The 27,252-nt window shown below is 57.0% G+C and overlaps 1 protein-coding gene across 4 annotated transcripts; it reads right to left on the bottom strand.

Moving 5' to 3' along the window:
- Positions 399–26,731, bottom strand: PEAR1 (platelet endothelial aggregation receptor 1). 4 transcript variants are annotated; one of them, XM_001929517.4, is made up of 24 exons: positions 26,553–26,731; positions 16,587–16,706; positions 14,608–14,717; positions 13,786–13,890; positions 13,042–13,142; positions 11,651–11,743; positions 11,133–11,376; positions 9,799–9,919; positions 9,466–9,602; positions 9,167–9,379; positions 8,690–8,864; positions 8,483–8,603; positions 7,061–7,224; positions 6,856–6,958; positions 6,579–6,725; positions 6,262–6,387; positions 4,366–4,494; positions 4,122–4,250; positions 3,720–3,932; positions 3,445–3,527; positions 3,204–3,339; positions 2,989–3,063; positions 2,639–2,887; positions 399–1,579 (listed from the first exon to the last, which is right to left on the bottom strand). In XM_001929517.4, exons 3-24 carry the CDS (start codon positions 14,706–14,708, stop codon positions 1,428–1,430), a joined length of 3,117 nt encoding a protein of 1,038 aa, XP_001929552.1. In that variant the 5' UTR covers positions 14,709–14,717; positions 16,587–16,706; positions 26,553–26,731; the 3' UTR covers positions 399–1,427. The 4 variants fall into 4 exon arrangements, with proteins under 4 accessions (XP_001929552.1, XP_013852407.1, XP_005663319.1 ...); XM_013996953.2 differs by having other exon boundaries at positions 3,177–3,339; positions 26,553–26,704; XM_005663262.2 differs by lacking the exon at positions 2,989–3,063 and having other exon boundaries at positions 26,553–26,704.

Consider the following 27,252-nt stretch of genomic DNA (forward strand, 5'->3'; position numbering starts at 1 on the left):
ATTGATTTACATGCGTCTGTCTGTCCAGTTTCCAGCACCAGTTGCTGAAAAGACTGTCTTCTTCCCATTTTATATTCTTGCCTCCTTTGTTGAAGATTAGTTGACGGTAGGTGTCTGGGTTTATTTCTGGGTTCTCTATTCTGTTCCATTGGTCTGTATGTCTGTTTTGGTACCAGCACCACACTGTTTTGATTACTTTTTTTTTTTTAAGGGCTGCACCCATGGCATATGGGATCAGTAGCTGTTGGCTATAGCCACAGCCACAGCCACGCAGGATCCTTAACCCACTAAGTGAGGTCAGGGATTGAACCCACATCCTCATGAATCCTAGTCAGGTTCATGGCCATTGAGCCATGTAGGGAACTCCCCACACTAGTACTTTTAATTCACTCAGCCACTCAGCCTTTGGGGGAACATTTATTGAGGGCCTGCTGTGTGCCAAGGGAACCAATGTTGACCATAAACACAGGATTCCTGATTTCAAGAAACTTACAGTCTGGTGGAGGAGGCAGAGAATAATCAAATAATCCCATTAAAAAATAACACATTAATAAGAGGGGCCTGGCATCCTGTAGGCCTTCTGCAGGTATCTGTGATCTGTGATCCGTGCTATGAAAGAGGTGGGGGGAGGTATGTGAAGGATGAGCAGGAGTTAACAGGTGAGTGGGGGAGGAAGAGCATTCCAGATGCTCAAAGTCCCCGTGGTAGGAAGAAGTGTGGCTCATAGGCAGATCTAGAGGCCAGGGTGACTGGAGCACAGGGCACAGGGAGCACAGTTCAAAATGAGGCTGAAGAGACAGACAGGCCAGCAAAGGTTTTAAGGTATTTGACAGTTTTGACCATGCCCCAAGAGCCCTGGAGCTCTCATGAAGACGTTCAGGCAGGGATAACCTAACCAGCTTGTATTTTGAGCAGCTGTTTGAAGGGAGTACCAAGTGAACGCAAGGAAGCCAGTCAGGCTGTTTCTAGAGTTAACATGGGTTTGGGCTGCCTCTCTGCTAAATAGTGAATGCCAGGATCTGTGCCTGGCACCCCTCTGAAATCACACACACACACACACACACACACACACACACAGAGCCTAGCCCTAGAGTGCACAGAAAAGTTCCCAATATACATTTTTTACATCAGTCTAAAATCAGAGTTATCTAGCAACACTCAACCCACCAGTTTATGTACACAGGGCCCTAGGGGCCTTGGGGAGCAGTGGGCTGGGGAAAAGGAACACAAGCTTCCTGCTGACCAGTGTCTCCCACGATGGAACCTGGGAGCCAGGCTCCCATCTCCATTCATTTCCTCTATGAAACATGTTCATGTTCACGGCCTGCCGCTTCTCTCCCTGCTCCTGGCAGGGTACAGCAGCTTCTGTCCTCAGCCTCGGGCAGCAAGGAACAGGTGTGCTGACCTCTGCACACCATCCCGGCCCCTCAGCGGTCCTGGCGCCGAAGTGGGGGTGATGGGGGATGCCGGACTGGAGGCAAATCATAGTGTCCAGGGATGTGGCTGTTCTTGGGCGAGTCGTAGTGGCCCGGAGGCAGGCCTGGAGGCAGAGGGGGCTGGGAGCCCATGGAGTCTCGGTCTGGAGACAGAAGGGAGACGATGAGGAGAGGTTGGCTCTTCCCCTTCCCTCCACACCCCTTCCCTTGCCAGACTTTCTTTTTCTTTCTTCTTCTTTTTTCTTTTTAGGACCACACCCAGGGCATATGGAGGTTCCCAGGCTAGGGGCTGGATCGTAGCTGTAGCCGCCCACCTATGCCACAGCCATAGCAATGCCAGATCCGAGCCTCGTCTGTGATAAGCGACACCACAGCTCACGGCAACACTGGATCCTTAACCCACTGAGTGAGGCCAGGGATCAAGCCAGAAACCTCATGGTTCCTAGTCGGATTCCTTTCCGCTGTACCACGACGGGATCTCCCGCTTCTCCAGACTTTCTGCCCAAAGCCAGATGGAGGGTGCTGGGCTATAGACCAGTTTGTGCAGGTCCTTAGCTGACAGTGGGGGAGGCCACCTCGACCTGCCCATTTCTCAGGCTAGAAGGACACTGTCACCTGCCTTGTTCCCAGATTTTCTGAATACTAACTCCACCAACCCAGGTGCTGTAAAACCAATTCAAATTCTCAGCCCTGTGAGGTAGGTACCGCCACCTACAGGCTGGAAGAGGCAATGCGACTTCCTGAACATTGTGCCTGTTTTTGTTTTTTGGGTTTGTTTTTTTGTTTTGTTTTGTTTTGTTTTGTTTTGTTTTTTTCCTCTAGGGCCCCACCTGCGGCATATGGAGGTTCCCAGGCTAGGGGTTGAATCAGAGCTGTAGCTGCTGGCCTACACCACAGCCCTAGCAACGTGGGATCCGAGCCGCGTCTGCGAGCTTCACCACAGCTCATGGCAACTGGATCCTTAACCCACTGAGCGAGGCCAGAGATCGAACCTGCAACCTCATGGTTCCTAGTCGGATTCGTTAACCACTGCGCCACAACGGGACAGTGTGCCTGTTTGGAGCCCAAGTCTGACCCCAAAGGCCTTGCTATTGCCGCCACTTTGTGCTGCCTTCATAGCCTCTCGTTCTGTGCTTGTTCTTTTCCCACCTCCTGGTCCCAGTTCTCTCCAGTCCCTGCCCCAGTGGAGAAGGAGGGCTCACCATGGGTCAGGGGGCTGGGCTGCTCATAGGTGCCGCTGTCTCTCTGTGGCTGGGGGTGTCGCCGCCTCTGGCTGTCCCTTAGCTGAGGAGGCTGCCTGGGGGGTGACCCTGAGGGAGGGCCTTTCATCTCCACGTAGCTGCTCTCCCGGGGGCTCCCTAGCAGGCTGGGCAGGTCCCGGATGGTGGCGTAGGGGTTCTCGCTGCTCAGGGAAGCCATGCTGGCCCCCAGCCCCTCTTCAGAGATGGGCCCTAAGGACAGAGGAGAGAAGTCAGGCTGGGTGGAGGTGCTGGCTCCTAAGCCCCCGTGCAGCCTCCCCCCTCGTGCCACCCCCCCCCCCCAGTGCCCACACCTTTGCTATAGAATGGGCCTGGGCCATTACTGTTGCTGTAGCTACAGCTGTAGCTTCGGTCCAGGCGGCTGCTCCCTGAGGAGGAGGAAGCAACATGCAATCAGACCCTGGTCCCCCTCCTCTAGAGCTGGAGCCCAGAACCCCCCTCAGATGGCGCAGTATGCCAGGCTGCACGCATCCACCCTCACCAGAGGCCTTGGCTCCCAGGCTCCTACCCCTGTCCAGAGGCCCCGGAGGGGGCTCGCGGCGGTGCTTCCAGTCAGCAGGCAGGGTGGCGTGGTTCTCATGCCCAGGGGTTCCACCTGGCCGCTCAGGGGTCTGGAGGCTGACAAAGAGCTGACTGCCTGGAACCTGGGAGGGGGTGAACAGGACAGGAAGAGGAACATGCAAGTCTGGAGCATGGCAGAGAATGGGGGGGGGGCATGCCCACAGTGCATCCCTGCCCCCAGCACTGACCTTGTTGGGGGGCGGAGGGTTAGGTGAGCACAGTGTGTGGTAGCTGGGGTTGGAGTAGTAGTGACTGTAGCTTGGAGGGACATCTGTACAAACACACAGGCACCTGCTGGGTCAGACACAGGCCTGGGCCCAAGACAGTTGTTCTGTCCCAGAAGATCCAGTAAAAGGTCTGGCTGCCTCCCTTCCTCTCCCCAACTCCCCACTGCCCGCTTCCCAGGTGCCCCGCACCCCGCCCACCCTGTGACTAAGAGTCCCCCACCCCCAGGCCAGCTCACCTGGCATGACGTACTCAGAGCCATCCAGTCGCCCGCTGCTGTAGGCCACTGCCAGGTGCTGGTGCTCCTTGCCTTTTTGCCAGTGGCGGTAGCCAATGAACAGCACCACCAGGGCCACCACCAGGGATCCCAGCACGGCGATGCCAATCACTGCTCCCACTGAGCTATAGGCCACTGGAGCCGTGGGCATCATGGTGAATGGCTCCTGGCTTCCTGCATGGGATGGGGTGGTCACTCAGGACAGCGTCTTAGCTCCGTGGGTGAACTTGGGACGTGCGCATGGGAGAGGGCCCAGTAGGGAGGCAGGGTGGTACAAGGGTACCACCTAGCAGAGATCTGGGCAGGTACCTGTGTCTTGGCTCCCCAGGGACAATGGGGTTGGGGAGCTAGAGGAGAACTCACCGATCCTGCAGGGGGCACCACTGTGCCCTGGGGGACACACACAGGCCCCGGTCTCGGGGTGGCATCTCTCTCCAGAACCACACTGGCATGGTTGGGAGCAATTGGCACCGAACATCCCTGGAGGACAGCCTGGGAGAAAGCCAAGGAGGCAAGTGGGGATCAGAGGGGCTGCCAAATGGCAGTCCCCTCCTTGAGGTGGGGCTGACTTGGGGGAAGAGGCATGGAGCTCCCCTTCTGTTGGTACCTTCCAAACAGAGATGTCCGATCCAGCCTGGGGGGCAGAAACAACTCCCATCCTGGGGGTGGCAGGTCCCACCATGGCGACACTGGCAGAGCTGGGCACAGTTGGCTCCCCAGTGTCCTAGAGGGCACGCTGCAAGAGGCAAGGTTGGAGCCTGTCTGGTGGGCAGGGCCAGCCCCTCCTGGGTGAATTCTCATCATTGAAATCTTCCACTGAGCTTTGGTCTCCCCAGGGACACCAAGGCTTCGAACCCACTCTACACACAGATGACTTACAAATGTTTATCTGCAGCCCTGTCTCTTGACCAAACTCCAGATCCATGTGCCCAACTGCCTGCTTAACTCCTACACTTGGCTGTCTAATAGATTTTCAAAATAACGCGGTCAGGGCCGGACAACCAAAGGCTTCCAAACTCCTCTGTATTGCCTAGCTCTGGACCTCAAAATAAGTAAATAGATAAACAAATAAGAGAGAAGTAAATGGCAACACTATTCAAGGCATAATTTTTGTGTACTTGACACTAGCAAATAATCTAATCTAGCAAATAGTAGTTACTGAATTCTATGGGGAAAAAAAAAAAAACTATTGTCCAAGATCACTTTCTTCTAGGGAGTTCCTGTCGTGGCACAGCGGAATTGAATCCGACTAGGAACCATAAGGTTGTGGGTTCCATCCCTGGCCTTGCTCAGTGAGTTAAGGATTCGGCATTGCCATGAGCTGTGGCGTAGGTCACAGACACAGCTCAGATCTGGCAATGATGTGGTTGTGGTGGAGGTTGGCAGCTGTAGCTCCAACTAGACCCCTAGCCTGGGAGCTTCCATATGCCACAGGTGCGGCCCTAAAAAGCAAAAAAAAAAAGATCACTTCCTTCTACCCTTTCGTCTTTTTTTTTTTTTTCTTTTTTTCTTTTTTTGGTCTTTTTGCCTTTTCTAGGGCCACTCCTGCAGCATATGGAGGTTCCCAGACTAGGGGTCTAATCCAAACTATAGCCGCTGGCCTACGCCAGAGCCAAAGCAATGCCAGATCCAAGCTGAGTCTGCGACCTACGCCACAGCTCACGGCAACGCCGGATCCTTAACCCACTGAGCAAGGGCAGGGATCGAACCTACAACCTCATGGTTCCTAGTCGGATTTGTTAACCACTGAGCCACGAGGGGAACTCCTACCCTGTCGTCTTTTTCAGCTGGTTGGTTTGTTGGTTGATTTTTTGGTTTTTGGTTTTTCATTTTAGGCATACAGAAGTTCCCAGGCTAGGAGTTGAATCAAGGTGGCAGCTACTGGCCCACCCAACAGCCACATCCAAGCCAGCTCGTGGATCCTTAACCCACTGAGCATCCTTAACCCACTGAGCGAGGCCGGGGATCAAACCTGTATCCTCATGGATACTTAGGTTCTTCACCCACTGAACCACAATGGGAACTCCCTACCCAGCTGTCTTTTTCGTGGTAACAGCTTCTCATTTCCCCTTTTCAAAAATGTGCTTTACTTGTTTTTTTTAAACTAATCTTTTCAAGGATGTTCTTCTTATATTTATGTGGGGAAGAGGCCACATATAAATAAATGAAAAGAAGTTGGCAATGTGAAAGAAAAAAAGAGAATGTGTCCAAAAGAGTGCTTATAGTTTTCTCTGCTGTCCCCCAGGCCTCCCACGCAGAGGCGGGGAGGGTTTTCTTTCCTGACCTGTTCATTCTTGCATCCTGGGCACCTAGAACAGTACATAGCATATAGGTGATGCCCAAGACATAGTTGTTTTAAAGGGTTAGTATAAATGGCTGAAACAAGTTGGGTTCAGATGCTTTTCTACCCAGGAGTAAAGGAATGGAAGCCGCTGGTCCTCAGCCCCCACCCCCCACCCCCCACCGCATGTACACACGCTCAGACACATAAGCCACCACATACGTTGGGAGCAGTCAGGGCCGGTCCAGCCTGCCAGGCAGTAGCAGGTTCCATTCGAGGGGTGGCAGGAGGAGTGGTTAGCACACTTGCAGGGTACACAGCGTTTGCCATAGCGGCCGGGCTGACAGGCTGGGGGAAAGGGGCTCGTGGTGACTGGGGGCAGGGGCCAACCCTCTCTCCCTCCCTCTTTCCCACTGCGGTAACTGGCCCAGAGATTGGAGTCAGCACGAGAGATCCAGTGGGGTAGGGTGGGGACTTTGGGCATTGCCACTGCCTGGCCCACTACTGCTGGCAGGTGGAGGGAGGGGAGGGAGACTCACGTCTCTGGCAGGAGGGGCCTCGGAATCCGGGTGCACACACACAGTTGCCATTCTCGGGGATGCAGGTGCCCCCATTCTTGCAGGTGCAGGTGTTGCTACAGTTGGTTCCCCAGAAGCCCTCAGGGCAGGGCAGGTGGCAGCGGGTACCTGTTGGAGGGGTAGGATGAGCCTGGCCTGTGCCCCCCTCTCCTATAGGAGTTCTTCTGGACACATATCCTGTGAGATGCCTCCTGCAACTCCACAGCAAGCCTGGGATCTGGACACCAAAAATGCTCACCCGTCCAGCCAGCCTGGCAATGGCAACGTCCATGAACAGGGTCACAGCCATCAGAATGGTCACAGTCGCAGTGACTGGCACAGCCTTCACCAAACTGCCCCTTCTTGGGAGAGGGAGTGGGTGGAAGAACAGGCCAGTCAGTGGGGTAGGGGGGTGGGGGCCATACCCTCCTCTCCACAGGGCAGGCAGGCTGTTGTGCACGTACCGGGCAGGGGAGCTGGCAGTGGGCCCCGTGCCACCCAGGGGTACAAGTACAAGCTCCAGTTTGGGGGCTGCAGGCTGCCCCATGGGCACACTGACAGCTAGCATTGCAGTTGAAGCCCCAGGTTCCAGGTGGGCAGGGTATTGAGCAGTTACCGCGCTGCCAACCTGAAAGAGGAGACTTGCAGTTAGGCATGGGGACCCAGTTCCCCTCCTGAGCGAGCACACCCTGGACATCGGCTGTGCCAGGCTCCACACTGAGCTGGGGATGGGGATGCTCAAGGCCCCACAGGAGACAAGCATATAAACTGTTAGAGGGCTGAAGGCTGGCCGGGGCTGCACCACCCCCTCTGGGTCTTGGTTGCTTCTTCTGCAAAATGAAAGGGGTTGGCAGCAAACCCAAATGCTTACAGAGTCCCCATGAGGTAACTAATCGAGTTCTCCAGATCATGTGTAACACAATAGGGAGGAGTGGGGAATGGAGACAGGACTTTTTTTTTTTTTTTTTTTTTTTTTTTTTTTTGTCTTTTTGCCATTTCTTGGGCTGCTCCTGCGGCATATGGAGGTTCCCAGGCTGGGGGTCTAATCAGAGCTGCAGCCGCCGGCCTACGCCACAGCCACCGGCCTACGCCACAGCCACAGCAACGCTGGATCCTTAACCCACTGAGCAAGGCCAGGGATCGAACCCTCAACCTCACAGTTCCTAGTCGGATTCGTTAACCACTGAGCCATGACAGGAACTCCTGGGCTTTTTTTTTTTTTTTTTTTAATTTAATGCTTTTGTCTTTTTAGGGCCCAATCCGGGGCATATTGAGGGTCCCAGGCTAGGGGTCGAATCGGAGGTGTAGCTGCCAACCTACGCCACAGCCACAGCACCACCAGATCCAAGCCAGGTCCACAACCTAGACCACAGCTCACGGCAATGCCAGATCCCTGACCCACTGAGCGAGACCGGGGATTGAACCTGCATCCTCATGGATGCTAGTCAGGTTCTTTTCCGCTGAGCCACGACAGGAACTCCTAGACGTTTGTTAAATATGACAGAGAGCTAGTCAAATAAAACACATCCATGTCAGAATCTAGCCTGAGGGTTGCCAACGTGCCACCCCTGGTAGCTCTCCGAGGCCCTTCCTGGCGCTGCCATTCTGTAATTCGTCTGATTGAGAATGACGAAGGTTCAGCGAAGAGCTGCCTCTGGCCTGGGTCTTTAAGGACAATTGGGATATTTGCGGTTGAAGAAAAGCAAAATGGATATTCCAGGAAGGAAGTAGCCTGGCTACTTTCCCGCCGTCCAGCTGCTGCGCAGTGGCTCCGCCCTTACCCTGCAGCCTCTCTCCTACTCTTGGCCGGCCCCTACCCTTGGACTCGCCCTTCTTCTCACGGCCCCGCCCCCAAACCTCCCTTTCCGGAGACCCCACCCCATTACCTTCCTTGCAGATGCAGGCGCCGTCGACCGGCGAGCAGGCGATGGCATTTTCGCAGGAGCAGCGCGAGGAGCAATTGACGCCATAGGAGTCGGGAGGGCAGAGGCTAGCGCAGTGCGGGCCCTGAAAGCGGGCGGCGCACTCATGAGAAGGGCGGGCGGGCTCCCGGGCCTCTCCCCGCATCTCCCTTGCTTCGGGGCGCGCCTCACCGTGTAGCCCGGCGCGCACCGGCAGAGGCCGCTGTCGGGCTGGCAGACGCCGCCGTGCAGGCAGAGGCAGTGCTCCTGGCAGCCTGGCCCGTGCGTGTCCTGCGGGCAGCTCTCGTTGCAGTGGAGGCCTGCCCAGCCCGGCAGGCACGAACACTCCCCGCTCATCGGGTGGCAGCTGCGGGCGGAGGCGGGGACGCGGCGCGGGGTCTGAGTTGGGGGGGTCCGTAGGCCGACATCCTCGTCCCCTCAGTGTGGTGGGAGCGAGGCGTCGCCGAATTAAGGGGGCCATGGGGAGACTCGGTGATGTTCCGAGAGAGCGGTCCTTCCCCATCCCCGAGGCCCCTCCCCTTTCCCTTCTGTGACATCTGTGCCGCCCTAAGATATACCTCTGTCCTTTTGGTGACTCCTATGGCTTCAGCACCAAAGGCTTCTCGCGTTGGCCTCCTGACCCCTTGACCAGAGTGTCCCGCGGCCTACCTGAAGCTGTGTTCCGGGTCGCAGGTGCAGGGCACTTGGCAGCTGAGGCCGTAGAGACCGTCGGGGCAGAGGCGCTCGGCGCAGCGGTCCCCGGTGAAGCCGTGTTCGCACAGACACGCGCCGTTGGCCGGGAAGCAGCGGGCACCAGGGGCGCAGTCGCACATCTCAGCACAGTCCTGCCCAAAGTAGCCCACGGGGCACTCCTCTCGGCACCTAGGGGCCTCATAGGAGTGAGCTTGGTCGTGCCCACCTCCTCCCGGCTCGGCCCAGCCACTCCAGCCCCCACCAAGGCCTCTCACCGGTCCCCCGTGTAGCCCGGAGCGCAGCGACACTGCCCAGTGAATCGGTCGCAGAGGCCTCCGTTGTGACAGCGACATTCCTGGGAGCAGTTGGGTCCATGGAAGCCCTCAGGGCAGGGCAGAGAACAGATGGTGCCCTGTGGAGGTGAGAGGTCCATGGAACCCCAGATGCCCAGCCCTTTCACCATAGCCACAGGAGCCCTCAATACCCCTATACCCCAAACCCTCAAAACTCTGCAGGGCACGCATAGCCTACCTTCTCACAGCATCCTCCTCGGAGCCCTGTAGAGAACCACCCACAGAATTCACACCCACAGGCCCCACCCTTCATACCATCCAGCCAGGTGGGCAGCTGCAGGAGCCCTGGGAGGCCTGGAAGACACCCCCGTTGTGGCAGGGAGGGATGCTGGGGCAGGAGAAGCCAAAAGTGCTAAGTGAACAGGACTCCTCGCAGCTGTTGGGCAGAGGGGGTGAAGTCTTGTGTAAGCAAGCAGTGCTGGCCTCTCCTCTTGCCTCCAGGGGCTGCCCAACCACACTCAGGCCCTCCCCGGAGGAAAGCTGACCCCGGGGCTCAGTGAGTCGCATACCTCCCTCGAGTCTCATCCCCCTTCCCTGGTGGGTACTGCAGGGGTCAAAAAGCCAAGGCTGGAGTTCCCACTGTGGTGCAGTGGGATCAGCAGAATGTCTGCAGTAGGTTAAGGGATCTGGCTGGGTTAAAGGAGCCAGCACTGCTGCAGCTGCAGCATAGGTTGTACTGTGGCTGGGATCTGATCCCTGGCCCTGGAACTCCGTATGTAGCGTGGCAGCCAAAAAAGGAAAAAATAAAAATAACACCAAGGTTTCCAGGACTGGAAATGGCAGGAACACCCAGCGCCATCAGGCGGGGCAGAATGAAGAGCCAGGGGTGGCATGTCTGTCTGCTCCACCTCCACCTTTGCTCATGCTGCTCCCTTTGTGGGAGCACCTCTGCTGACTGTAGTTTTCTCTCCTGAGGCTCAACACCAGAGCTCCTCCTTGAAGCTGGATCTTCAACTAGATGCACATCCTCTCTCCTGTGACTCCCCAGCTCTCTCTGCCCCCTGCCTTGCACTACTTTTCTCTGCATCCCTGTCTCAACCCTACTTCGGGCTGAGCCTTCATACTCATGCCAGCTCATATTATCTTCACAGCAAGGCTTCTAGGTGGACACTACTGCTCCCGTTTTACAGGCAGGAAACAAGCTCATGAAGAGCCAACAATTTGGAGTTCCATCGGGGTGCCATGGATACGAATCCGACTAGGAACCATGAGGTTGCCAGTTCGATCCCTGGCCTAGATCAGTGGGTTAAGGATCAGGCGTGGCCGTGATCTGTGGTGCAGGTCACAGACGGGGCTTGGATCTGGCATTGCTGTGGCTGTGGTGCAGGCCAGCAGCTGTAGCTCTGATTGGACCCCTAGCCTGAGAACCTCCACATGCCGTATCTGTGGCCCTAAAAAACAAAACAACAAAAAAAGAGTCAACAATTTGCGCAAGGGTGCTCAAGCAGCGAGCAACAGAGCCGGTACCATGACCTTGGCCTCTTGACTCCATCCCAGCGTTTAGGATCCTAAGTCTCCTTGCATCCCCTGCATGCCCCGTGCATCCAGTGTTTGCCGCCCCATTAGTATGTGTTCCTCCTGTTACGCACCTAGGCCCCGTTCTCTCTGGGGGGCAGAGGCAGGCTCCAGTCTGGGGGTCACAGGGTGCCCTGTGGCACTGGCAGCTGTATTGGCAGGCAGGGCCATAGCGTCCAGGGGAGCAGGGCTGAAGGCAGTGTGGGGGCTGCAGGCCAGGGGGACAGGAACATGCCCCACTCTTGGGGTCACAGGAGCTGCTATTGCCGCAGTTGCAGGGCTTGTCACACTGTGGCCCCCACACTCCTGGGGCACACGCTGTGGAATGGGGAGGGCAGAAGGGGGTCACCAGGGGTCTTGCCCCCTCCCCAGCCTCTAGTTAGCCTCTGTCTCTGCCTCCCAGACCCCACTCAAGCCCCATGCCAGTTTGGGCCTATCTCCTGCCCCAGACCTCAGGAAAAGGCATCTGGCTGCTCTGGGAATCTGCTGCGTAACTGCCTAAGCACCTGTGCCCTGGCAAGGAGAGTGTGCCCAAGGGTCCTTCTTCCCTGAGGACACAAGAGACCATGCCCAGAAGTCACCAGGCACTCACCACTGGAGCAGTCATCACCCCGCCAGTCTTGCACACATTGGCACTGATTGGGCGCCACGCAGCGGCCATGGACACACTCCTGAGAACAAAGCGCTGAGGCAGAAACAGGAGGAGGGGGGAGGAGGGAGATTATTAAGATGCTTCCAGAGTTCCCGTTGTGCTGAAGTAGAAACGAATCTGACTAGTGTCCATCAGAATGCAGGTGTGGTCCCTCCCCGGCCTTGCTCAGTGGGTCGGGGATCCCATGTTGCTGTGGCTGTGGTGTAGGCTGGCAGTCATAGCTCTGATTGGACCCCTAGCCTGGGAACTTCCATATGCCATGGGTGTGGCCCTAAAAAGCTGAAAAAAAAAAAGATGCTTCCACCCCTGCTCTACCCACTTTTCATCCTCTGAAGCCCAAGCCCAGCTTCTTCCCTCACCAAGGACCTGGAGTTTACCAAGCAGCAAGTTTGCCTCTAAGATGCAGAAAGACAGAGTAAGCAACTCAGGTCAGTACTTGTAAGACCTCAGGATTCTGGGCTCCCCAGCTCCTTTCTGTAAATTTCTCCAAGTACCTTGTCGGGAAATGGGGGTGGGTACATTCCTCACATAAGGACCGGACATGGATGCTGTCCAGAGAGAGGGTAGGGGTTGGGGGCAGGGGGCAGACTGAGCAGGAGTTTCTCTAGGGCTGGTGATGGTCCATGGCTGAGTGGAAGGGAAAGAGAGAAAAAGCAGGCTCCGCTCTGGGGGTTTCAGAGTGGTGGGGGCAGGGGACAGGAGAAACTGGACAGTGACAAGTCAAGACAGATAGCAGCAGGAGTTCCCATTGTGGTGCAGCGGAAACCAACCCAACTGGTATCCATGAGGACTCAGGTTCAATCCCTGGCATCATGCAGTGGGGTTAAGGATCCAGTGTTGACATGAGCGAGCTGTGTCGTAGGTCACAGACATGACTCAGATCTGGCATGGCTGTGGCTGTGGTGCAGGCCAGCAGCTGCAGCTCCATTCGACCCCTAGCCTGGGAATTTCCATGTGCTGTGGGTGTGGCCCTAAAAAGCAAAAAAAAAAAAAAGACAGATAGGCACAGAGAGATAGGGACAGGAAGAATCAGAGAGAAAGCCAGACATCAAGTCCCGAGACATGGTAATAGAGAGACTCAGGCAAAAGGAGAGCTCTGGACAGAGATGCTGAACCAGAGACCACTGAGAGACATGGAGATAGGGGATGGGAGAGACATGGGGTCAACTAGAGACGGAGGTATGAAGGGACAACTTCGTCCCTAGAGACACCAAAGCCAAGGGAGGGGGAGGGCAGAGGAGGAGGAGTAGCCCCCACGCTGGTGGGGGCAGGGAAGGCCTAGGAAGGTGAGTCCAGGCCCCTCCCACTCCACGGCCCCACCCATGACTCACGGACACAGGCCCCTCGGCTCTCATAGAAGCCCTGGCAGCACTGCAGGCGCTTCCGGTGCTCCGTCTTCACCACCTGGCGGTACACAGTCCGGTAGACAACCCTGGGGGAGACCAGGAAGGTGGCCCACGTTCGTCTTTGCTGAGGGGCCGGCTCCCACCCTTGACAAGGTGGCACTGGGGGAGGCTGGGGCACTGCCCACACTCTGGGCTGGAGGGGCATAGAAAGAACATTCCCGGAGTTCCCGTCTTGGCTCAGCAGTTAACAAATCTGGCTAGCCTCCACGAGGACGCAGGTTCGGTCCCTGGCCTCGCTCAGTGGGTTAAGGGTGTGGCGTTGCCATGAGCTGTGGTGTAGGTCACAGATGTGGCTCGGATCCCGCGTTGCTGTGCCTGTGGTGTAGGCTGGCGGCTACAGCTCCGATTGGACCCCTAGCCCGGGAACTTCCATATGCCATGGGTGCCGCCCTAGAAAGCAAAAAAAAAAAAAAAAAATTCCCTACTTCCCCCCACCCAACCACACACACACACACACACACACACACACACACACACACTACACCATGCCTGCACACCCCAAACACACCCCCACCACAAACCACACACATAGCATGTCTTGAGGGCCTTGAGGCTAGATGCTTCCTCTGAGTTCTATTCTGAGAAAAGAAAGGGGGTACAGAGGGCGTGGGCCTTGGCCGAGGCAGCTACTCGGGCAGCCCATCTGCCCTCGGGGCGGGGGGCACTCACGTGGGCCGCGGGCAGGTGTGCGGGCTCTCCCAGGGCCGGTCGCAGGGCTCCGAGGGGAGCAGGCTGAATGGGCGCAAGTGTGACTCCTTGGTGGTGGTGGTGAAGCTGCAAGACAGGGAACAGGGTGGGGGTGAGGCAGAGAGAAGCCTGAGCTGGCCCAGGGAAGCAGGGGTGTGAGGGCTTTGCCACAGTGGGGAATATTTAGCTTTGCTCCCCCAAGTCTAGGAGGGACCCCATCCCACCCCCTTCAATCTGGAGAGGTCCTCCCAGAGCTGGCATATCCCAGGGACACTCCCAGCAGATCCCTCTTCTCACCCTCTGCCATCCACCACAGCCTTCTAGCCCCCTACTCCCGCCCCTGCATTTGGAGAGCTTGGCGTAGAACTTCTGGACTTGAAGAAGTCTTGAACTAGAACTAGACTTCTAGAGCCAATGGAGATGAGTTGAAGCACTTCTGGCCAAATCTTGTCCTGGAGCACGTTCCCTAACCCTGTCCCCTTTGCTCTTCCCGGGGCGCCCCTCTGCTTGCTCCACAGTGAATGACTCCTACCCATGTCCTGTCCTGCCACCAGACTCACTCAGGGACCAAGGGACTGGGCTTAAAAAAAAGGTCAGGGTCAGAGCCAGGATAGAGACTGAGACAAGGTCAGAGGTGTGGAGTCTGGGGCAGCCCATTGAGGGGAGCAGAGAGAGCAGAAGCAGAAAGAGGAGGGAGCTGAGGGCTGGAGAGGGGGTGGGAGGGATGGGGGGAGGAGGGTAGGGGAGAGGCATGGGGATCTGGCCGCCTGGAGCCCTCCGGGCACAGCAGGGGCCCTCTCTCACCTTTCCCAGAAGCTGCAGGTGTTGGGATCCTTGGGGTTGAGGGTTCCAGCCAGCCCCAGGGCCAGGGCCAGGAGAAGGAGGGAGCGCAGGGGCGGTGACATTGCTGAGGCCTGTAATGGACCAGGTTCGGAGCAGGTGAGGGGCACTGCAGCCAAAACCTGGAGGAGCAGATCTCTGCAGAGACCGAGCAGGGCTGGCAGAGAGATGAGGCTACTGCCTCTGGTCCTCCGGCCCCTGCTCCATGGGCTCCAGGTCTTATTCCCGAGCAAGTGGAGCACTGCACTTGTCTCTGAGCCTTTTTCTCACATGCTTTCCTGTCTGGACACCCTCCCCGTGTTCTTCGTCTTGAGTATTCACCTTTCAAGATCTACCCTTGGTGTCACCCTTCTTTCTCTGCCCTGTTCCCGACTCCCACTGGCAGACTCCCCCCACCTTATCCTTTCTGGGACCCCCCCAGCACCATCCACCCCCACACCCATGTTCTAGCGCCTGTTTCCTGACCATGATGTCTAGAGGCAGGGACCTGTGCCTAAATTCCCAGACCCCAGCCCAGCCCCTACGCAGGGCACTTTGATATTGTACAAATAGATATGAAATTGGAGCTCACGAAGGGAAGTTATGACGGAAACTGACTTGGGCTTGGTTGGAGGAAGAGCTGTCCAACCATCAAAGCAGGTCTGTAATGGAATCAGCGACCTTGGGTGGTGAGCTCCCCGTCACTGGATGTATGCAGGCAGAAGCCAAAACCACCCTAATGCAGTTGGGGGCTTCTTGCCCTATGGGGTGGGAGGAGGGCTGGGTCCAGGTGACCTTGAAGAAGGCCCCTCCCTACCCACTGGTGGGCTGGCCCAGCTTATACTGACTCCTGAGAGCCAGTTGTGACCTCTCTTCCCAACTCCTGGTTCAGTGCTGTTACATTTGCAGCTTGAAATCAAACATGGCGGGGGTGGAATTATTTACACCATGGAAATTGGCAAACAGCACAAACCACGGCCCCATCCCCACCCTCCCCAACCCTCCCAGCAGAGCTGGTTGTTAAAGACTTGCCCAAACACCCCTGTCCCTGCCTCTAGGCCCTATCACCAGAGAGGTCCCCAACCTGGTCTCAGAGATAAGGAGAAGCCCCCACCTACCTCTGACCACCCACTCGCCATCTGGAAATGGGCTCCTCCCCCTCTCCTCCAGCCCTGGCCTTGCCCAGTGGGTGGGAAGCCGGTCAGGACCTCAGAGGAGTCTGTTCTGTCTCCTGAGCTCAGGAGCAGCTGAGCCCTTTGAGCGCCCGCCCCCGCTGGCGGTTTCAGATTCTCTGTTCAGTGTTCCTAAAACTGGCCCTGGCTCCCGCCTCTATGCCTCCCTGAGGCGCCCACATCTGCTTATAATTTTGCCGAGAAGAGAGAGAGGTCGTGGTAGCTGGCCCCTTACCCCCCTGAGTATCTCTGGAATGCCTGCCGCCCGGCCTCCACCCCAGGCCCCCCACCCACACGCTCCCAGGGTCCGAGGAGGCCGTTCAGCTTCCACCAGGACAGCCCTCAGAAGGATGCTTCCTGCCCTCGCCCCAGCCCACTTCTGCATCCGCCCCACCCTGAAACCTCCCAGTGGTCTGCTCACCACCCTCTCAGCATCTGGGAGGCTCCCTAGGCTCCCCTACGCTCTCCAGGCTCCCTCCCCGCCACAAGTTTCTACCCCCCCGCCCCCAGTCTTGTAGAGCAGCACTGGCTGCCCAGGACTCTGGTTAGTTGCCCCATCACAGCTCCCCTGGGGCAAATTTCCACCTAGTTTTCTCCTCCTTTTTTTTTTTTTTTTTGATCATGCCCATGGTATGCAGATTTCCAGACTGGGGATCAAGCCGCACCACAGCAATAACCAGAGCCACAGCAGTGACCACGCCAGATCCTTAACCCACTGAGCCACCAGGGAACTCCTCCACTAGTAGTCTCTTTGAGTTCTTTCCATCCGCCCCCAGTCCCCAAATAACTCACCAGGCCTCTATGGCATCCTGGGGCCTGAGACACTCAGGTGAGCCAGAAGCAGGGAGATGTGACCTTGAGCCCCAAAGCTTGGGGGTGGGGCAGAGAGAGAGTCCTGGGGGATCCTGGTACCTGAAAACAGGAAAGAAAGCCTGACTGGACTGTGGTATGTGGGGAGGGCAGCAGGGAGTATAATTATGGGTGGGGTGGCTCTGACCTACCACCCTCCGAATTCAGAAGGTGGGATGAGGGCAGGGGGGTGGGGGGCAAGGCCAGAACTCTCTTTCCAGCGGCTTGGCTCCTGAGCTGAGCACTGTGGTCCACTCTGAGGGTTGGGGGGTGAGGGAAGGGACCCAGCCTGTCCTCATAGAGCCAGGCCACAGTCAGGAATGTCCTTCAGATGACCCTGTAGTCTGTCCCAGCACGCCACCTCCATAGCATCCCCCACAAGCCCCCTCCCCCTCCCCAACAGAGTTGGCTCCTTCTCCCAACATCCCCAAACCATGCCCTCCACCCCTGCTCTGCCCTGGCTGCCTTCCCAGGCCCAGTGTCCCCTCCGGGGTTCAGCCTGTCTGGTCCCAGCTGACTTTCTCCCCACTTCCCCCTCGCATGTGGCTTGGTGACAGGGCCACGGGCGGGACCCTGAGCCCTCCACGCATCTCCCTCCCTTCTTCCCTCAGTCTTGTCCACACTCCCCTCTTCCTGGAGCCCCTGCTGTGGCCCTGGGATGCGGGGGCTCAGATTGGAGCTCATTCCGTCTAGATCCAGGGTCATCACCCTTGCCCCTGGGTGAGCCTCATCTCCAGCTGCACAGGGATCCCAAGGTTCCCCTGGCCCAGATCTGTCCCTAGAGCTCCAGGTTGCAGTGAGGTGGACAAGACCTGTGGCAGGAAGGCCCCATGAGCACGGGGTGGGGGGTGGGGTGCTGCCTGTCCAAAGAAAGTCCCTCCTCTCACTTATAGCAGCCCCTTCCCACCAGCCACCTCCTCTTAAAGAACTTTTAGAGGAAATGGTTCACTTGGGTTTTTTGGTTTTTGTTTTTGTTTTTTTGTTTTGTTTTGTTTTGTCTTTTTGTCTTTTTAGGGCTGCACCTGCAGCATATGGAGGTTCCCAGGCTAGGGGTCTAATCGGAGCTGTAGCTGCCAGCCTACACCACAGCCACAGCAACGCGGGATCTGAGCCACATCTGCAACCTATACCACAGCTCACGGCAACGCCAGATCCTTGACCCGCTGAGCGAGTTGAGGGATCGAACCCACAACCTCATGGTTCCTAGTGGGATTCGTTTCCGCTGCGCCATGATGGGAACTCCCACTCGGGAGTTTTGAGAGGGACCCTGAGCTGGGCAGGGGAGCACGATGAAGGCCTGATCCTAATCCCAGCTGCGTGACTCTAAGAACTAGAGGGGTGGGGAGAGCCTGTTTTCCCAAAGGACCTCAGGCTAGAGCCGGAGTGCAGAGCTGGCCTCAGCTGGTCAGCAGTGGGGCTGGAAGCCGGGGCCAGGGCAGGGGGTGTAGAGGGGCGTTGGTGACATCAGTGGGAGGTTGGGTCAGCAGGGAGGGGAGAGATGAGAGGGAGATCCCGGCAGGAGGGGGCAGGGTTTGGCCCGACCAGCCTCAGCCCCCGAGGAGGGGACACAGGCCAGGCCAGGAGGCCAGAGCCCCAGCCTGGGGCCCTAGGCTTGTGCCCCTCTGAGCCTTTGTCCCTGAAATCTTGGCCCACCCTCCCCAGCAACTTCCATCTCAGCAGCACTGGGGCCCATGTGATTACACATGCCCCTTTAAAGGGTTTATTTAAATTTTTTTTCTTTTTCTTTCTAGGGCCGAATCTGAGGCATATGGAAGTTCTTGGGTTAGGAGTCAAATCGGAGTTGCAGCTGCTGGCCTACACCCCAGCCACAGCAACTCGGGATCCAAGCGTTGGGATCTGAGCCTCAGGATCCAAGCTGCATCTGAGACCTACACAAAAGCTCACAGCACCAGATCCTAAACCCACTGAAAGAGTCCAGGGATCAAACCCATATCCTCATGGATAGTAGTCAGATTTTCAACCTGCTAAGCCACAATGGGAACTCTCTTTTAAGGGGTGTAATTATTGCCTCCCCATCTGGTTCCGGGGTCCTCACTCTAGGCTCCCTTCTCTTTCTTCCCATACAGATGTCCCTTTCCCTAGGCAGCACCCCCCATCTTCCATTGCACCTCTGTTTGGTTTTGTTTTTGTCTTTTTCCAGCCATACCCATGGCATATGGAAGTTCCCAGGCTAGGGGTCAAATCAGAGCTGCAGCCACCAGCTTGTGCCACAGCCACAGCCACTCAGGATCGGAGCCAAGTCTGTGACCTGCACCAGAGCTGGGGTCTCGCAGCGCTGGATCCTTAACCCGCTGAGCGAGACCAGGGATCGAACCTGCATCCTAATGGATACTAGTTGGATTCTTAACCCACTGAGCCATAACGGGAACTCCTTTCAGCCCCACTCTTGCTCTCCATCTTCTGTGGAAATGGATCACCTCCCGTCTGCTAGGGACGCTACTCCCCTCCCAGGAGGGGCTGGAACGCAGTGCGTTGTAGGGGCGCTCCCCACCAGAGAGAATTTGGCTGAACCCAAGAAGAGCTGGGGAGGGCCAGCTGGGCTGGACCCTGTGTAGGCTTGGAGGCCAAGAGGGCAGGGGATGCTGAGGGCCAGGCAGGCGTGCAGGCGGGACTGGGGACTCAGGGGGCCTGGCCAGGAGCCCAGCTGCTTTGCATCTCGAGGTGGAGGAGAGAGAAATGTCAGCTCATTCTTGACTGTAAACACATCCCGGTTCCCACGCCTCTGATCGCGTTCTTGCGGCCGACCCCACCCCCATCCCCTTCTCCAGTCCAGCCCCCTGCCAGGCTCCCCTCTCCCCATAACTGAGACTATTAAAAAGATATGCAAAGCCTCTGGGATTCCCGCTCCCTCGCTTGCTCGCTGGGGCTCTGGAGAGACTAGAAACCGCAGGGAGGGCTCTGCCGGTCTGGGTTTGGATCCCAGCTTGGGGATTACTGGCTGTGTGGCCTTGGGCAGGGGACTTACCCTCCCCCTGCCTGTTTCCTCATCTGTAAAGTGAATAACAACACCTACCACAATGGGTTGACATAAGCTTTACATGAGATGATCCACATAAATCGCTCAGCACTCTGCCTGTGCTGAGTAAACGATACATGCGCTCTGGGCATTATTCTTGTTGTGAGGAAAAGTGTGTGGGGCCTTCCATCCAGGGTGCAGTAGGGAGTTCCTGTTGTGGCTCAGCAGTAACGAACCCACCTAGCATCCACGAGGTTGCAGGTTCGATCCCTGGCCTCATTCAGTGGGTTAAGGATCTGGCGTTGCGAGTAGCAGATGCAGCTTGGATCTGGCATTGTCGCCGCCTGTGGTGTAGGCGACCCCTGAAGCTACGATTCGACCCCTAGCCTGCTGATGGCAGTGAGACAGCAAGAGGGGCTCCCCCACCAGCTCCCTTCCAGCTGCTCTCCTCCGGAAGGGGGGGCAGCAAAGGATACCCTCTGAGCTCTGCACCCCCTCCCGCCCCCGTTCAAACCTGGGTGCAAATCCCAGCTCTCTGTTCCCTCATCTCTAAAACAGGGAGGATAATAGTACTTCCCTTTGTGGCATTGTTGTGCAGATTGATGCATGAGTTGATACAGATCAAGCGATAAGAAGCTAATGAACTTTGCTCTTTCCCGTGACAGCATTCTCAGCCCTGCACCCAGCACAGCCCCTTCCCCACTCTGCTTGGCATGGTCACAGCCTTTGAGTGTTAGTTCCCAGCCTTTGAGTGATAATTCCCGGGAAAGCAGTTTCTTTCTTCTTCCCTTTCTTTCTTTTCTTCTTCTTTTTTTTTTTTTTTTTTCCCCCCTGAAGAACCCCCAGGATGATCCGGGAATGGGAATGGGGCCTTAGATGCTGACAAAGAGAAAGGAAGTGGAAAGGGGAGGGGACCGGGCTCCCCCGAGAAGCTGATCCCCCAGAACCATGGGCTGCCCGCCAGGTACTTCTTCAAGCCAAAGGCTGTTGACGAGGCAGGACGCCTGGATTCTGCTTCCATCCAGTCCTCAGCCTGAGCACCAACTCTATCTAGCTCCTAGCCTGGTTCCCCTGGCGCCTCCCCTCTCTTTCAGTCTCTCTCTCTCTCTCTGTCTCTCTCTCTCTGTGTCTCTCTCTCTTCCCTGTTCCCATCTTGGAGTCCAAAATTTCTAGAACTGACAAGCTGTGTGACCTCAGGCACGTCGCTTGAGCCCTGTGAGCCTCCATTTTCTCATCTATAAAATGGGTGAATAACCCCCCACATCTCTCAGGGTTTAGTGGGAGCTGGAACTGCTGGTCCCAGGGACCAGCCTGGAACAGAACCTCAGAACAGAGGCTGCTCAGTGGACATGTGTTGATGCAAAAACAGAACCTCCCCAAGTTCTAGGCTCTCTGCCTCTTTCTTTGGCCTTTTGTCTTCTTCTTCAACAGAAGCTCTCTGTTTTCTGTCTTTGTTTTTTTCCCCTTCCTCCATCAGTTGCTTGGTCTCCGTCTTTCTGCTTCTCTCCTTTTTTTTTTTTTCCTTTTTTTTTCAGGGCTGCACCCATGGCATATGGAAGTTCCCAGGCTAGGGGTCAAATCGAAGCTATAGGCACAGCCACAGCAACACAGGATCCAAGCCTCATCTGTGACCTATACCATGCGCACAGCAATGCTGGATCCTTAACCCACTGAGCCAGGCCAGGGATCAAACCCACGTGCTCACGGATACTAGTCCGGCTCATCACTGCTGAGCCACAGTGGGAACTCCTTAGCCTTCCTTTTCTGAGTCAAGGTTACCATGTACAGTTGCACAGTATGTTCACTGCACCAGGGCATCTGCCTTCAGGTAAGGAGCGGAGGTAGAACTCCAGCCCGGTGTCTTAGCTTAGTGCCAAGGTGGCCTCGCCCTGTGGCTCTCTGGTCTTTCAGGCTTTCCCTGTGTCTGTTTGTGCTCCGTGCTCTTTTCCAGCCTCTCTTGGCCATGGGGACAGGATCACTCGGCCCTTTCCACTCAGCAGTGAGATCTCAGTCTAAAGAGTCCCCTTCCCTCCTCACACAAGGACAATGCTCCTCTGACCCAGCTCCGCTCCACGTGCATACAGAACACACGTGTACACGCTTGTACACGCACGCGCAGAGCCCTCCAGCATCCAGCCGAGCCAGGCCTCCGGCATGCCAGGCATGTCTGCCGGATGGAGGGACAGGAAGCCTGCATGTGCTCCAGAGGCTGGGCGGGAAGGGGGCAGGGGTGAGGGGCCGGCCTTGTGTTCTCTGTGACTCAGGAAACAGAGGCTAGAGGGTCCTCAGCCCGACCTGTTTACTCATCAGGAAATAGAGAAACTGAAGGGATTTGATTCACCAAACACTCACCCCGCACCTACTGGAGGCTGGAGGCAGTCCCAACCCTTGCCGACACACATAGGGGTAAATATTGTCACCCCCACTTCACAGGAGAGACCATGGAGAGTGTCAGGTAAAAATGACTTGCCCAAGGGCCACTGGTGGTCAGAGACAACAGTAGGATTAGACTCTGCTTCAGAGATCAAAGCAGGGTGGGGGGGAGTGGGGGTGGGGTGGGGGGAGTTTAACCCCTGGGGTGACCCAGGCCAGGGAGTAGCTCCCTTTCTGGCTCTTTGCACACTCACCAAGGACCACTCCCAGATACCCTCCGAAAGCTGCAGCTCTGCTCTAGTCACTGCCTCTCTCTAATGCCTCTGTGACTCCCCACACCACAGGAAAGGCACCCAGGGCCAGGTGCCCAGGCTCAGCTCCTGCTCCCGTGCATCTCTCACACTGGACAGCCCATTGCCCCTACGGGCCTCTTACTGTTTGGCCACCTCTGCCCAGGTGCCCCCTGGAAGGCCCAGGTCCTACCCATCCTTCCAGGCCAGCCCCCTCCAGGAAGTCCCCTCAATGGCTCCACAGCTCACCCATTCCCCCTGTCCCTCAGACTTTCCTCCAGGCTCTTTGCACCCTCACCATGGACCCCTGTGGCCCAAAGGAGCCCTGGGTTGTTCTCTCCCAATGCTTCCCTGAGGCTGGCTCCAAACTGGACACAGATCAGCCCCTAGAGGCCAACACTTCCCCAAACCCCAGCCCTAGACACCCGTGTCTCCTCTGGGGCAGGTGGGAGGAACTCAGGTCGAGCCAGGAGTTTACAGCCCCTGGAACGCCTCAAGTCTGATGGACAGATGAGATGATGGGTCCTCACCTTGGCTTTTTTTTCTTTTTTGCCATTTCTTGGGCCGCTCCCGCAGCATATGGAGGTTCCCAGGCTAGGGATCTTATCGGAGCTGTAGCCACCGGCCTACACCAGAGCCACAGCAACGCGGGATCCGAGCCGCGTCTGCAACCTACACCACAGCTCGCAGCAACAACGGATCCTTAACCCACTGAGCAAGGCCAGGGATCGAACTCGCAACGTCATGGTTCCCAGTCGGATTCATTAACCACTGAGCCATGATGGGAACTCCTGGGTCCTCACCTTGGGACTGCCAGCTGTGAGTCTTGTCCCCCCACCCCTGGAACAGCCTCTAATTCTATTCCTGTCCCAGGCTCTGCCAGTGGGCTGGTTGCCCCCTGGATGTTCCCTCATGGCTCCCATCAGGATGTTTTTATTAAGGTCTGTCTTCCCCAGTGGAATAGAGCTCCAAGGGGTCAGGGCACTCCTCTGCCTGCCTCGCCACTGTGTCCCCAACACTGGCCAGCACCTGCCTACACGCACGCTCCCAGGGTGCCTGGCACCCCGTGGGCCGAAACTAATCATTGTGTGGAGTGGATGGACGGATAGGTCCTGAAATCCTTTCTGACTTTCCATCCTTACTCTGTGGGGAATGGGGGAGAGGGAGAAAAGTTTGAACTGGGCCTTCCTTCTAGGGTCCTCAAAACGCAACTTTAGGGAGTTCCCGCTGTGGCTCAGCGGGTTAAGAACCCAACTAGTATCGTGAGGACTCGGATTTGATCCCTGGTCTTGCTCAGTGGGTTAAGAATTGGGCGTTGCATGCGCTGTGGTGTAGGTCGCAGACACGGCTCGGATCCCACATTGCTGTGGCTGTGGTGTAGGCCAGCAGCTGCAGCTTCGATTCACCCCCTGGCCTGGGAACTTCCATATGCCCCACGTGTGGCCCTAAACAGCAAAGAAAAAAAAAAAAAAAAGCACAACTTTGGGAAGCTCATTGAAGGTGAAGTTCAGAAAGAACTTCCCAAGGTTAGGAAGTGAAAAGCAGCTCTAGACCGGCCCTCCTGAGCGCAGGCAGGAATTCCTCAGGGCTGGCCTCCAAGTTCCTTTGGGATGAGTGCACCCGGAGTGCAAGGCACTGAGTCACCTGGAGAGGAGGGGGCATGCCCTTGTCCTGCAGGCTCTGCCCATGGACCACGCCCCTCACTGTCCAACCACACACCTGCTCCTACAGGGGGGACTAGGTCTCCCATGCCAGAGTATGGGGGTGGGGTGGGAGGCAGAGGCAGGAGAGGGGACTCCTGAGGCAGGAGAGTGGCCCAGCACCCATCCATGGGCTCTTTCTAGAGACCTCCATCTTGCCAAGTGTCAGGGCCATAGCACCAATTATCACCCCTTGTTCAATGGACCTTGTGAGCTGGATCCTTTCTTTTTTTTTTTTTTTTTTTTTTGCTTTTTGCTTTTTTTAGGGCCATGCCCTAGGCATACAGAAGTTCCCAGGCTAGGGGTCTGATCGGAGCTACAGCTACCAGGTTACGCCACAGCCACAGTTAACGCCAGACCCGAGCCACGTCTGTGACCTACACCACAGTTCACGGCCGGATCCTTAACCCACTGAGCAAAGCCAGGGATCGAACCCAAAACCTCATGGTTCCTAGTTGGATTCATTTCCACTGCGCCACAATGAGAACTCCTGGATCCTTTCTTTTCATTCCCTCAGCAATCCTAAGGAGTAGATGTTATTACACTGCCCCTTTTGTAGATCAAGAAATCCCAGCCCCTTTAGAAGATGAAGAAATCCCAGCGAGGTTAAGTAGTTTGCCCAAGGTCACACAGCCAACCAGTAGCAGAGCGGGAATGTGGACCAGGTCGATCGAGCTCCAAAGGCTATGATGTCCCTTCTAGGTCCTTCTGCCTCTATGATTTCTCGCTGGTCTTTGGACTCTGTCTCTTCTATATCTACCTCCTTCTCAATCTTTCTCTAGTCTCGGTTCTATTTTTCCAAGCATGCCTCTCGCTTCCCCCTGGGCCTTATTGTTTCCAGGAGTCGCTAGGCCTGGGTTTTTGCATCTGTCAGTCTCTGTCTCTGTTTCCATATTTCTGTTCCTTGATGACTCTGTCTCTGTCTCTCTCTCTCTCCTTCCCTGCCTTCTCTTGCTGCTCCTGCTGGCTTCTAACCCATGGGTTAGGTGCCAGGAGTGGTACCACCACCCTCCCCACGGCTGGGATGGGCCCCGGGGGCCCCCCATGCATCTCAGGAGGCCTCTTTTTCAAGGCTGCCAAGAGAGCTGGAAGGAGAAGCTCAGAGCACCGTGGTGGCAGTGCTGCCTAGCCTGAGTCTCCTCTCCAGTGGTGGCAGCGGGGGGTTGGGGGGGTGGGCAGGCGACAGCAGCCCAGCGGCCTCTATCTCTATCCAGGTTTCCGAACCCTGGATGGGGCTGCCTGGAGAGCCAGTTTCCTCTTCTGGGAAAGTCCGATAGGGAATGGAAGGGAGGGGCCCTGGGTAGTGGAGAAACCGACGCCAACCCTCAGTGTCACATCCCAGTGAAGAGAGTGAGACAGAGGGAAGACTGGCCAGCCCAACTCCTAGGCGGCAGGGAAGGTGGCCCCAGCTGCAGTGGCAAGTGTGACGAGTAGACCTGGGGAGACCTCAAAGGGGGAAGAGGCAGCAGCAGGAGAGAGATGGCTGGAAAGAGGACAGCTGCCCCCAGGCCCTGGCTCCCATGGACACACACACAGGTGCTGTATCGTGGATTGGGATGTGGGGGGATTCAGACAGCTCCCCAAGCTCCCCAGGCCCAGCTGAGGCTGGGGTTGAGCACTGACCCCTTGCCCAATCCTGCTTGGAGCCGAGGTCTGGCTGAGCCTGGGAAAGTAGGGCCAGTACAAGCTGTTCCCATTCCCAGGGACTGAGGTCACAGGCAGCCCTGGGAGAGGCCACTCATAAAAGGCCAGAGCAGGACAGCTGAGAGTTGACTACTGGAGGCTGGAGATGGGGCAGGGGTGAGGGATGGCCTTGTGGGGGCCTGGGCCCCTGGGGCACCCTACCCTCACTCCCCTTCTTCACACCCACCAGCCCTTGGGGGGCTTTCTGAGGGTCCACATGCCTGAGACCTGTAACCAACTTCTAGTCCTCAAAACCGCCAAAGCTATGCCTGCAAACCTGGGTCCCTTCCCTACCTCCAGAAGGCAACGCTGTCATGAACACAGACCAGGCACCCTTCTAAGCAGGAGACATGTTTGTGGGCATCTAAGCCTCACAACACCCCACGAGGTAGACACCATATCTGATGATTCCCCTTTTAGAAATGAGAAACCTCTAGGGAAACTCTCTAGACCAAGGCCTTGTCAGCGCAAATGAGGACGAGAGGAGGATTTGAACCTGGGCGGGCTTGACTCCAGTGTGGGTGCTCTTAACACTTACACATCCCTTCAGCCAAGTAGAGGGCCTGGTCTGTCCCCTTCTTTCTCCAGCCCTGAGAGGGGGCATCGGGCAGATGACTGCCCCTGGCGCACGGAGTCCCATCCGCCGGGCTGGGAAGCAGCCGCATTTGCACATCATTTACATGCTGCTTCATTATGGATGCCAGCCCCTAATTCTCTTGGCCCAGTTCCACCGCCCCTTCCCCTTCAGGTCTCTCTGTGGGGCTTTCTTTTTCCCCCACTCCCCTCCCGGGGGGGTTTCTCGGCCCCAAGAGGAGACCTCAGAATCTGCTTGCCGGTCCCCCCGAGGCAGGGTGGTCGCGAGACCAGGGGTGCAGTGTTCACTCACCTGCCACGGACCCTATCTCTCCAAGTGCTGGGGTGGGCTCGGAGGAGGACAGGGCGGGGGGGTCCTTGCGTTGAATCCCCACCCGACTGCGGGAGTGGCGGGGAGGCCGAACATTGTGGATCGCAGGGCGGGGAGGGGCGCGGAGGGGCGGGGGCAGGAAGGGGGTGGGAACTCGGGCTCACGCCAAGGCAGGAAGTTTTGACAAGGAAGCCGGGAGCCGGGGGAGGGGAGATCCAGAGTGCCGGGGAGGGAAGCTGTGTAGGGGTGGGACCACGGAGGTCTAGCGGCGGGGGCCACTCCCGGCAGCCTGGACCGGGAGCAGAGAGGGCAGGAGCAGGGGAGAGGAACAGGGGCCCCGAGTCCCAGTCCCTCCTCTGCGATTCACCCGCTGGGTGACTTTGGCGTACTCCGCCTCTCCGGCCTCAGCTTTCCTATCTGCAAAGTGGGGTGGTGGAGGAGCATCAGTGAGATTGTCTAAGTGGGACACCTTCCCAGGGCTGCCCAACAACTGTTATTAAAGACTCAACCCGGGGACCGACTGGTCGCGTCCCAGTCTGGGAGAAGCGGATCGCGGAAAGGCCTCTCTTCTCTAGCCGCCAAAAGCACACCGAGGGAGGGTGTGATCCTGGGAAGCAGTGTTCTGTGGAGTCTCCGCCTTCGCCCGCCCTCTTGCTCCAGGGCCCCAGGCGCTTCTGTGCGT

The sequence above is a fragment of the Sus scrofa genome, chromosome 4 (genome assembly GCF_000003025.6).
Source record: "Sus scrofa isolate TJ Tabasco breed Duroc chromosome 4, Sscrofa11.1, whole genome shotgun sequence".
NCBI classification, from domain to species: Eukaryota; Metazoa; Chordata; class Mammalia; order Artiodactyla; family Suidae; genus Sus; species Sus scrofa.